The 11,188-nt window shown below is 30.6% G+C and overlaps 2 protein-coding genes across 5 annotated transcripts in view; both read left to right on the forward strand.

Moving 5' to 3' along the window:
* The first annotated feature begins 319 nt into the window (after positions 1 to 319).
* On the forward strand, positions 320 to 4,654 carry LOC18043378 (GPN-loop GTPase 3). 4 transcript variants are annotated; one of them, XM_006436318.2, is made up of 10 exons: positions 320 to 476; positions 1,006 to 1,096; positions 1,242 to 1,350; positions 1,452 to 1,533; positions 1,824 to 1,909; positions 2,412 to 2,515; positions 2,618 to 2,748; positions 2,865 to 2,958; positions 3,646 to 3,701; positions 4,419 to 4,654. In XM_006436318.2, the coding sequence occupies exons 2-10, from the start codon at positions 1,052 to 1,054 to the stop codon at positions 4,516 to 4,518; spliced, it is 807 nt and encodes a 268-aa protein (XP_006436381.1). In that variant the 5' UTR covers positions 320 to 476; positions 1,006 to 1,051; the 3' UTR covers positions 4,519 to 4,654. The 4 variants fall into 4 exon arrangements, with proteins under 4 accessions (XP_006436381.1, XP_006436382.1, XP_024042327.1 ...); XM_006436319.2 differs by having other exon boundaries at positions 335 to 476; positions 1,035 to 1,096; XM_024186560.1 differs by lacking the exon at positions 320 to 476 and adding an exon at positions 810 to 911.
* A 4,777-nt stretch (positions 4,655 to 9,431) lies between these two features.
* The window catches only part of LOC18044339, a 3,058-nt gene continuing 1,301 nt past the window's right edge, over positions 9,432 to 11,188 (forward strand). Inside the window, exon 1 of the mRNA XM_006436321.2 lies at positions 9,432 to 10,747. Within this exon, the coding sequence (XP_006436384.2) occupies positions 10,241 to 10,747 (507 nt within the window). The 5' untranslated portion in view covers positions 9,432 to 10,240. The remainder of the gene's footprint in view (positions 10,748 to 11,188) is intronic.

Genomic DNA, 11,188 nt, shown 5'->3' on the forward strand with positions numbered 1-11,188 from the left:
TGTTGATACCATAGGAATCTTTTAAAAATTTTAATATATTCAGTATTTTAGAAATTTCATAAGATATAATATTTACAAATTTATCAATTAATTTTTTAGATATATAAAATAATCAATTGATAAAGTATTATTTATTCGTAGATAATTAGTTTTGTATTTTTTTAAATTTAGAGCGTTAAGTTGCACTTGCATAGTTTATGAGTAAAAGAGATCTTTACTATAATTTTTATTAAAAGTTCTATTAACTTTAAGAATATGATAGTAAAAAAATAAAAATAAAAATATTAAACAAAAAGTAATTGTAAACAAATTTAATAATAAATAATTTGTCATAAAATATTATTAAGGTCTCCCTCGTCTCTCACTTCATCGCTTCTCTTTTCCCGTTCTCAATTTCCCCTCTGCAGCTGGCTGACCAGCCTAACCGGCCAACGTAACGCCGGCCCCCGCCTGTACCACGAGCTGTTTGCCACCAGGTATGCTGATAAACCCCGACCCACGTGCTGTTGTTTATGAGCAGTGTTTTATTTTATTTTATTATATTTTGGATAAGAAAAGTACCCCTTTATTCGAGTTCTCTTGATAAGACTTTTTCTGACGTTAAAGCAAATTCATTCGATGTATGTTAGGGATCGAGGTGTTGTGTTGTTATGGCTTTCGATCCATAGCTGCTGCATGTGAAATGGTATCACTAACTGTCAAGTAAAAGTGGGTGTTTACCAAACACTTAAATTAAGTAGAAGTATGGAATTATAAACATACCCTCCATTTGGTTCGATGGAAATCACTTGTTCTTTTGTTTTCTGATATTTTCTTTTTGGGTGTTTATTTTGGGTGAATTATGTAGAGGTGCAGTGTTGTTTTGTTATAAAACCATCAAAAAATTATAATCCTATTTCATGTATCCAAAGGTGGATGGGATCATTTTGCTGTGTATAAATCATTGATATCGATTATTCTGGCTCTCCAATGTTTGTCTCATGCTTGCTATTTCATTTTTTTCAGTTCCCTCTCACCATTTTGAATTACTGCAGCAACTTGAGAAGCAGTAATGGGCTACGCACAGCTCGTTATAGGCCCCGCGGGCTCTGGAAAGGTGAGTTTCTTTATGTAACTGTCCTTAAGCCGTATATTGTGTTTTCTGGAGAATGGTTCCATATTTGGATCTTCTATGCAAAGGTTACATGTCATGGTTGTATGCTTTAGTGATTAAATGCGTTTTTTTCCCCCCTCCCAATCAGTCAACTTACTGCTCTAGTTTGTACCGACACTGTGAAACTGTTCGGCGGACAATGCATATTGTGAACCTGGATCCTGCTGCAGAAAATTTTGACTATCCTGTGGCCATGGGTAAGTTTGTCCACCTATTATTGCTTGATTTCTTGGTAATTTTGACAAAATAATCTATTTCTATAGTTTCAGGGCATTAATCTTTCTCTTTTCTTTTGCAGATATTAGGGAACTTATTTCTCTCGAAGACGTTATGGAGGAACTTGGATTGGGTCCCAATGGTGGTCTAATCTATTGCATGGAGTATCCTTTCTGTTTGTGTTATTCCCCACAGTGAAATCAATCTCCTCCCTTTCTTAGTTGCTATTGCTACATGTTTGTTCTTGCAATTATTATTTATGATTAATGGCTTAAAAAGATTGGATTTTTGTGACTTATCTGTTTTACTAATCCTTGTTAGTTGCTTTTGATTCAATGCATGTGATCATCCCTTGAAGCCTGAAGAGAGGGATAAATTTTACTTAAATATTTGGACAATGTTTATTCTATATTTTTTTTTTCATGGATATGAATGACCTTAATCCCCTTATTAGACATTTAGAAGATAATCTGGATGATTGGCTGGCAGAGGAGTTGGATAACTACTTGGATGATGACTATCTTGTTTTTGATTGCCCAGGTATAGATTATGTCTGCACATGGGCATCTATGTTAATTCCATATATGTACTGTACTGTTGAAATTAATTGATCGAAGAGAGGAATAAAAGGAGAGTAGGTTGTTATTATGTGAATGTGATTACATAAGACAGGGGCTTCTACAAGTTAGGCTCTTCACTAGCTGAAATTGTGATCATACTCAAAACTGTCCCTTAAAAAGTAAAGATGGCAAATGAAATTTACATTAATCTCTTGCTGATTTGCTTGATGCATGTAGTTTATTGAGAATTCCCTCTACTGCCCATGTGCCTTAGCTTCTGACTTAATTTTCCATAAAGTATTTGTTTCTTCTTTCAAGAATATTAAGTTAGGTAGGACTTGGAACAATATTGACTCATGCTTCCCCTTTTCACTTCAGTTGCAATATTCTTCTGGCTTCTTTCAGCTTAATTTTAGGAGTTCATCCAAGTTTTCTGCTAGAAAATCTATTTTTAACCTCACCCAATCGTAAAACTTTTACAGGCCAGATTGAACTTTTTACGCATGTGCCAGTTCTTCGGAACTTTGTGGACCATTTGAAGAGTAGAAATTTTAATGTCTGCGCTGTGTACTTGCTCGATTCACAGGTTTGTATAAGATTTAGAACACTCCCACCTTGTATTGTATGCTTCTGTTGTACGCTCACTGTTGTGCAGCGTGCTTATAGTTTCCTGTTTCATATGAATTAGTTCATCACAGATGTCACCAAGTTTATAAGTGGGTGCATGGCATCTCTTTCTGCAATGGTCCAGCTCGAATTACCCCATGTTAATATCCTCTCTAAAATGGACCTTGTGACAAACAAAAAGGAAATTGAAGAGTAAACTCCTCAATCTTTGCTGATTTCTCAATCTTGTATAGTCCTGTTTTAACATATCTTTTCTGCTCTCTGGTGTATGTGTTTTAACCTAATGTTTGTATCCTTTCTGCTCTTAGCTACTTGAATCCAGAATCACAATTTCTATTGTCAGAGTTGAATCAACACATGGCTCCTCAGTTTGCAAAGCTAAATAAGTCTCTGATTGAGCTGGTACGTAACTAAGCAATGGAAAGTCTAATATCTAATTTATGTTTTATCTATGAAGATAAATTTCCATGAATTCATGTCAACAGCAGAGAAACTTCAGTACTTTCATTGACTTTTCATATCTTTTGTGTGGTCATGCCTACAATATCTTGTAAACCCATTGGTGCTTTTTTTCTTTTGTTGGGGGGGGTTCAAATAGTTAGTTGACTTATGGCTGTCCCTACCTTTTTTCTTTTTGAATGCTGATTTGAATTGTGGCTTTATGTAATTACTAAGCCTATGTTGTTTGATGATACCCTACCAGTGATGCTTGAATTGAATTTCCATTTGGATAAGTTATGGCACTGAACATTTTCTCCGGCATATCGAGTTTTTGATTGTTATTGTCATTGGGTTAATTTGATCTTCAGTCATTTGAATATTTCATCTTTTTCCTTTCTGTCCAATTAGTGGGCAGGCTATATAACCATACACTACGCAATACAGTTTCCCTATTGGTTGTGTAAGTGTATTTTGTTCTAATATCTGCTTAAATGAAATGTTCAGTATCTATTAAGTTGTGATTTTGAGCTTCCACTAATTTTATAATGACATGTCTATTTTTTTTCCTAAATAAATCCGTACATCTCTCAGAATTGACGAGTATCACTTGGATTTCTTTTAATTATCATATTGTTTTTGTTGCATTAGGTGGACGAGTATAGCATGGTCAGTTTTATGCCTCTTGACTTGAGGAAGGAGAGCAGGTATTTTCTCTATCTTTCAAGCATGGTTTGGTGTTTGTCTCTCTAGATTTTCTGGAGCTGTGCAAAACATGAGACTTTATTCCTGAATTTCCAATCCAGCTTAACTGAGCCGAAATCGGGGCATGAAATAGTAAATTTGTTTGAGCTTAAAAATTGAAATAGAAAAAATGAGAGAAGAAAATAAGGGAAAAGATGTGAAGTAGGAAGGTTTTGGGATGATATGGTATACATAATTTTTCCTGTTCGCTTTTTCCACATATTCGTGGTTTTTACGTTGCAGCATCAATACAAAACTGCTCAACTCCATACTTCCTTCTGTTAGCTTTGTGCTTATATGTTTGATGATTAAAAAACGGTTAATAATTGATGATCAGATATGTGTGACAGAAGATTATTGTCCCAGATAATGAAGATGAGTTACAGCTAGGGTTCAAACATATCTTTCTAAGATGCTATTGTTATCACCAGGTGATGGTTTCGGCTATTTAAATGAACTTATTACCCAGGATGGCCAGAAAAAGAAAAACAATTTACGTAGTCTCTTCCGCGTTAATCTTTTCGAACCTGATTCAAATTTGCTGGTTTATAATTTGCTGTAAACTCAAAACTTGCAAGGTCATTCATTTCATTGAATTGGTCAAATTAAGAAACTAAATTGTTTTGTTCATTGGCATTTCATATAATTGATGAGCAATGTTGACCTGTTGTCTGTTTCAGTATAAGGTATGTGTTGTCTCAAATTGACAACTGCATCCAGTGGGGAGAAGACGCGGATTTGAAAATTAAGGATTTTGATCCAGAAGATGACGATGAATAGCCTCATTCGCGGCTCTAAAAAAGTTCTAAGTGTTTAAACGTCTATGCTCCCTTTGGATTAAAACAATGACTCGTGTAGATATCTTATAGAAAAATGATGGGAAATTTTTATCAACACTTGGATGAACTTTTGACTACTAATATCTTCACTCATACATTTGGGTAACTTTAAGACTGAAATTATGATATAAAAGCAATGAAGCATGGAAATTAATTGTATTGAGACAAATTATCTACGAGCAGAGTGTGCTGTGAACTTGTGTTTGATACTGGCTTAATGTGATTGTGCTGAAGTCTTTTTGCTTGATTGTTGTAGCTCTACACTTTCTCTTCTTTTCTGGTGGGCTTTTTATTTTTATTTTAATAATGGTATATAAAATGCAAATGAAGTCTAGTGATCTTAAATTTTGAAACTTAAATTTTTATCGGTTTATTTCCTTGTATTACAAATTAATAGGGAGTTTGAGCATTGAATGGAAGATTTAGTTTCGGTTATTCAAACTTTGCACTTCTGATTCCTTGCATGCAAATTGAGCTACAAATACATAGACAAATAGATTACGTGCATGTTTAATATAGTTTATCCAATAGTCATAAGTATTTATTTAATTCCATGAGTTCTTTTTAAAAATATTTTTTTATTGTTATTTTGTTGTTTTTTTGGCAAAATTTTTGAAAACTAAATAAGCTATTTTATCTCTACTAATAAAAGTTCATATTTTTAATTTTTGGGAATAGAGATTAAAATATATTTTTAAATGTTAAAATATTTAAAATAATTTTTATTTATTTGATAAAATTATTTTATTATTTTCATAACATAATTTTAAAAAAATTACTTATTAAAGTAATTTTATAAGTTTTAATAAAAACTATTATTGATAACTAAATAATTAAAATGTTTTGATAAAAATTTTATTAACAAAAATTCTATTTAAATAAGTTATATTTGAAAACTTGTAGCAAACGAAGTCTATATACAAGTAAGTGTCACGCGGATATTACAAAAATTTTAATGATTAACTGTTTGTTTAAATCACATCAAAATATTTAACAAGATTTATAACTTGAACAAAAACGCCCCAGATCTAAAATGGATAGGATGTAGTTGCATGTTTAAAAAAAAAAAAAAAAAAAAAAAAAAAAAAGGAAAAATGGTCATGTTGGATTTGTATTCATGAGGGGAGACATGACATTGTGTGCTCTTTGACTTGTTTACTCAGTACTCATGCACATCATGTTCTAGGGCACAATGATGATTTCTACCACTATTTTCCATAAACAAATATGTTTTATATTTCTTATATTAAATATTTAGTAAATTAAGAAGATTTTTTGTTTAAATAAAAAAAACAGAAACTACTAGAGAAATGCAATTTGTATATAAAATTATACAGTGACCATTAAAACAGCAAAAATAATTATATTTATGCACAAAATTACAAACAAAATTACACGCGACTACTAAAGATAAGAAATATTTCATTTAAAAAAATAAACCCATTCACTTTATTAATTTTATTACAAAAAATTACACATGACCGCGAAAGATAAAAACATTTCAATGAAAAATAAACTCATTCGTTATATTAATTTTGCCTTTTACCTACATACGTCTTCATTTTATTTGTCACGTACAATTTTATGTGCAATTGGCATTACTTAATCCAAGCGAAAATGACATGATCAAGATTTGATAATGTGCGCATACAGTATCATTGATGCATTCCAATTCACATAATGCTATCAATGGCCCAAACAAATGAGACTGAATTTATAATTTGAGTTTTATTTAAGAAAGTTTACAGACTTTATGCTGCGCTTGGGGTGTACGGTAACTCCCCATCACACCTTTGTGGCTCGTTGACTAATAATAGGCTAATAGTGCCACTAACATTGAGGGCATCAATTTGAACCCTCGTGGGTTTTTTTTAAAAAAATTTAATAAAGAATATGAAATAAGAGTAGATTTTTCCCTAATGTTGTTAAAGCAATTAAATTTTCAAACAAATTTCGTAGATTTTTTAGATTTCAATAGATATATGTGTGTCTAGTATATCAATCGACCTTCTATTGTAATATATTTGTGGATAGTAAACATTTAAAATAATAATTCGCATTGGCTTTTAAACGGATGACATGCTATGTGCTTAACTCACCTTGGATTGTGATCAATTATTTATTGAGTTGACTTTATGACACCCATCGAAATTTCTCATAAAATCTCTTTTTAATTGAAGTTACTTGAATAACCTAACACAATTTAATTCATTTCTTGTTTTAAATGAAAATTCAATTAAATATTTAGATAAATTATTCTTTCAACAATTTTTTTACGCTCATCACATTTTAAAAACTTTATTTTCGATTGAAAAAATATTTTTTCAAAGAAAATTATAAGAGTTTAGAGTTATGAAAATATAAATTATATAATAAGAGGAAAAATTTTGAGATAAATATAAAATTTTAAGATTTGTGTGCAATTTAAAAAAAAAACATGTTTGTTGGAGAAAAACTTATGTGGACCGTGTGTCTCATGTCAATCATGTTGATATGGTACACTCATCAATAAAGATCTATCATTTTGTTAGGCATGAACTTTTTTTTTTTTTTTTTATAAAAACCACCTTGAGGAGTTAGGTAAAATCTCTATCTGTAATACAAATTAGTAATGAAGCAAATACTTAAGTATGAGAACATAAACCAAAACCTCCTAAAGTAAATATAAAATATACAAGAATAAAAAGAGAAGAATAAAATCATCAAAAGGAGAAAGAAAGTCATCAATGTTAGCGTTTAACATGAGGAACAACCTGCACATCTAAATGAATAATACCAAATAAGCATGCAGGAAGATCCTAAGAAAATAAGAAACGCTGCCTAGCACGACAAGTGCAAGCCTAATTGGCCAGAAAATCAACAATAAAAATAACTTCGCGAAATCACATGCCTAACCAAAATAGAAGAGTAAGATGTCAAAACACACACCCGACGCAACGAATAAGAAAAATTCCAACGAACAGGGCCGCAAGAATGAATCCAAGAAACAATCGTGGCTGAGTCCAGCCCTACTTCAAGCACAAAGTAACAAAGATGAGCAATAAGCTCCAACTACCCTATTTTTATTTTTTTATAAAAATAAAAAGAAATTATCAATCTACCCTATTTTTTCTTACCTTTTAACTAAATATAGGGGTAATTCAGATTTTTAAAAGTAAAGGAAATGATTTAAATACAGTCAATTCGAGAAAATAATTTGAAATTTATCTTATTAATAAGGGTCATTCATGCTGTGACTAAAATCATGACATCAATACTGTAATTAAATATTAATTATATAAATGAAATTTAAGAAATGTAGATTTAATATAAAACTTATATATCACCATTAAATGTAAAACAAAACTTAAATTATGTAAATATAATATAAGATTTGTAATAGAAGGTAAAATAAGTAAATCAATATAAGAGTGATGAATTAATATATCATTAATAAATAAAACAAAAACTTATGAATATAACATAAAGCTCATAAATGAACATTAAATGTAAAATAAAACATAAATGATGTAAACGGAGCATAAGACTTATAAATGAAAGATAAAAATAAATTAATAGAGAAGTGGTAAAATGATGTATCATTGGTAAATAAAATAAAAACTTATCAGTATAACATAAAACTTGTAAATCAACATTAAGTGTAAAATAAATAATAAATTTATTAAATTAAACATAAAACTTATAAATGAAGGTAAAATAAGCAAAATTAAAATAAAAGTGGTGAAATAATGTATTATTGGTAAACAAAACATAAACTTACAGATATAACATAAAATTTGTAAATCAGCATTAAATGCAAAATAACGTATAAGTTATGTAATGAAATTGAAGACTTGTAAATGAAATGTAAAACAAGTAAATATTACAAGAGTTATTAAAAACATAAAAACTTTCAAATGTAAAAAATGATTACCTTATATATTTACAAATTTTATTTCTAAATTGAATAGTGATAATTTTGGGTTTATGTAAGATACGTGATGATATATGCAAAATTTTATTAAGAATAAAAATTATTATCAAAATCAAAATTTGAAATTTTTTATATTTTTTAAAATTATTTATAAGATAAGTGATTTTGCATTCTTCTAAACCTCATCGACAGCAACCCTAAATAATTTTTTAGTATAAGTAAGAAGCAAAATTTAAAACTATATGAAATATGTATAAAAATAAAAGTAAATCCAATTTTATTGATATTTCATATATGTCTAGTAATGTAAAAATATTTTTTTTTATTCTGATTTAACTTGATCCACATTGAGAAAAATAATTTTACTTAATTGTCCTATCATGAGTGTAGAATTTATGGTTAAATCAATTTAATAAAATTTATTCCAATTGTTTTCAATATAATTTTTTTATTTCAATTAATGAGCAAATTGTTTTCTTAAATAAATAAACTATTTTTTAAAATTAAAATTGAATATTAATTTATAAATTTTATATTATTTTTATAAATATTTATTTTATTTATAATTTTAAAATACTAATTTATTATTTTTATATTAATTAATTAATTTTATTTATTATTGTAATTTATGAAGCTTATATTGATTATGACATTGATGCCGTAAAATTGTAATGATGGCAAGATAGAATTTTCTTACTAATAAAAGATAAAAGGGTAATATGGTAATCTTAATGGTCATAGATCGAAGCCCTTGTATTTGCGCGGCATTTTTTAAGTGCGACTGAGAAAAAGCAGCGGGTGAGTGCATCTTCTGACAATATTCTCATTTCTCTGTACGATGCACCCTGTGTTTCTTGGGCTCCGTGTTCGCATTTTCTATTTTCCAAATAAATCCAAAACCTTTAATTGAATTAATTAAAATGAATCAATAACACAGATTTCCCATGATAATTAAACCAATTTTTAACCTTATTTACTATCTAATTTTTATCCAAAAATGGAGGAAAAAAAATTGCATGTTTTATGGGAAGTGGAGACCTAAATTGAAAATATGAAACCCATTGACTGCGCTTGATTCATTTATAACGTTTTCATTGTTTCCAACACTTCACTGTTTTGCACAGTCATCAACACTCATTGTCCTTTTTTTGGCCTTTTTGAGGAAAATGATTAAAAAAAAAAGCTCTTTCTGAGGGTTGAATTGAATTCTTTTTAGGGTTCTTACATTGCCCTTTACACAATTGATCTTGTTAGATTTCTTCGACTGCGTTATGGTTTTGGTGTAAAATCTTGTTCTGGGTAGTTGTAAAATAACAGAAATTGGCTTGATTTTTTGGAGGGGGAGTTTTAGGGTTTTCTTCTTTTGCTGCTTAGGGTAATATTGATCAAAATGTGGGTTTGAGGAGTGAAGTGGTGTGAAAATTTTGGTTAAAGTTTGCATTTTTTTAGTATTTACTGTTGAGTCCTTTTTTTTTTACCTCTTTTTTAATGAGTAAAACTTCTTGATCTACTTGGGTTGAGCTTCTGGAAGTGACTGAAAAGAGCAATGAGTAGTTTGCATGGGGTTGAACTGTGATTTTGAATTTGATTAGAACTTCCCAGTTAAAAGAATGTTGTGTTATGGTGATTCTTAGTTGCTGAAGCATATAATCTTTAGGAAAGATTCTGAATCTAATGTTCTGATCCAAAAAAGTTCTTTTCAGTTTGGGGAGGGTTAGAAAAAAGAGAGGAAAAAGGTCATTTTTTGAAGATGGATTTGTTCAAATTTATGAAGTTCAGGAAAGTTCACAAACCAGAACCAGAAAAAGATTTGGAGGATAAGTCCGTGCCTCAACCGGAGGAACCAAAGAGCGAGAATGGTGGTGATCAGGACAACTCACCGAAGACTGACACTTGTAGTGATTTTGAGGATGATGATGATGATTTTATAACAAATGAGGTGAAGAGGAGGCTCAAAGAGCTGAGAAGGAACAGTTTTATGGTGTTGATTCCTGAAGAAGACTCGTGTGCCGAGGAGGAAGAGGATGAGGAGGAGGAGGGTGAGACAAGCTCCTGTGAGTGGAGAGATGTGGAAGCTGAGGGAAGGCAGTGGTGGGGTGGATTTGATGCTGTTTATGAGAAATATTGTGAACGGATGCTGTTCTTTGATAGGATGAGCTCACGGCAGCTCAATCTTGCCGGTAATTGTTGGTCTCTTCCTCTTGGTTTAGTCTTGCTGTTCACTTTAAATGACTCTGAAGTTGTTGGATGCCTGTATCTATGAGAATGAATGACTACTACATTTTGCTTGCAGCATGTGTTTTGGTATGGATGTTTAAGTTGGGCATTCTAATTTCCATTTATTTGATTCGACCTTTCTTAGGAGAACTCTTTTTTTTTTTTAAGTTCCGTTTCAGCAGGATAGGATCTGATCTGATTTTTTAAGCCCTTGAAGTCATATCTAGGAGCTTCATAACTCTTTTGGAACACCACAGATCATATTAGAACTTAAGAGCTTTCTGATGTCTATTATTTCCAAATCAGATTGCAAAAGCATAACAAGTGAGAAGTTAAAATATTGAAAATGATCTTTCAGAAAATAGTGTCCACATGACTACTGAGTAGCCAATGCCTTTTCAGTGCCTGTGATTTTTTCCTTAGGCTGTAATGCGCAGCAGATTGGACACAGTCTGTCGGACATTGGGGCCGTGCGATGCAT

The sequence above is a fragment of the Citrus clementina genome, unplaced genomic scaffold (assembly GCF_000493195.1).
Source record: "Citrus clementina cultivar Clemenules unplaced genomic scaffold, Citrus_clementina_v1.0 scaffold_4, whole genome shotgun sequence".
Taxonomy (NCBI): domain Eukaryota; kingdom Viridiplantae; phylum Streptophyta; class Magnoliopsida; order Sapindales; family Rutaceae; genus Citrus; species Citrus x clementina.

Excerpts from the sequence above, each read along its gene's own strand:
- LOC18043378 (XM_024186559.1), top strand. The coding sequence starts at position 1,149 with ATGGTTCCATATTTGGATCTTCTATGCAAAGGTTACATGTCATGGTTG. Across the intron at positions 1,910-2,411 it reads TCTTGTTTTTGATTGCCCAG|GCCAGATTGAACTTTTTACG; the intron begins GTATAGATTATG and ends AAACTTTTACAG. Across the intron at positions 2,959-3,645 it reads ATAAGTCTCTGATTGAGCTG|GTGGACGAGTATAGCATGGT; the intron begins GTACGTAACTAA and ends TTGTTGCATTAG.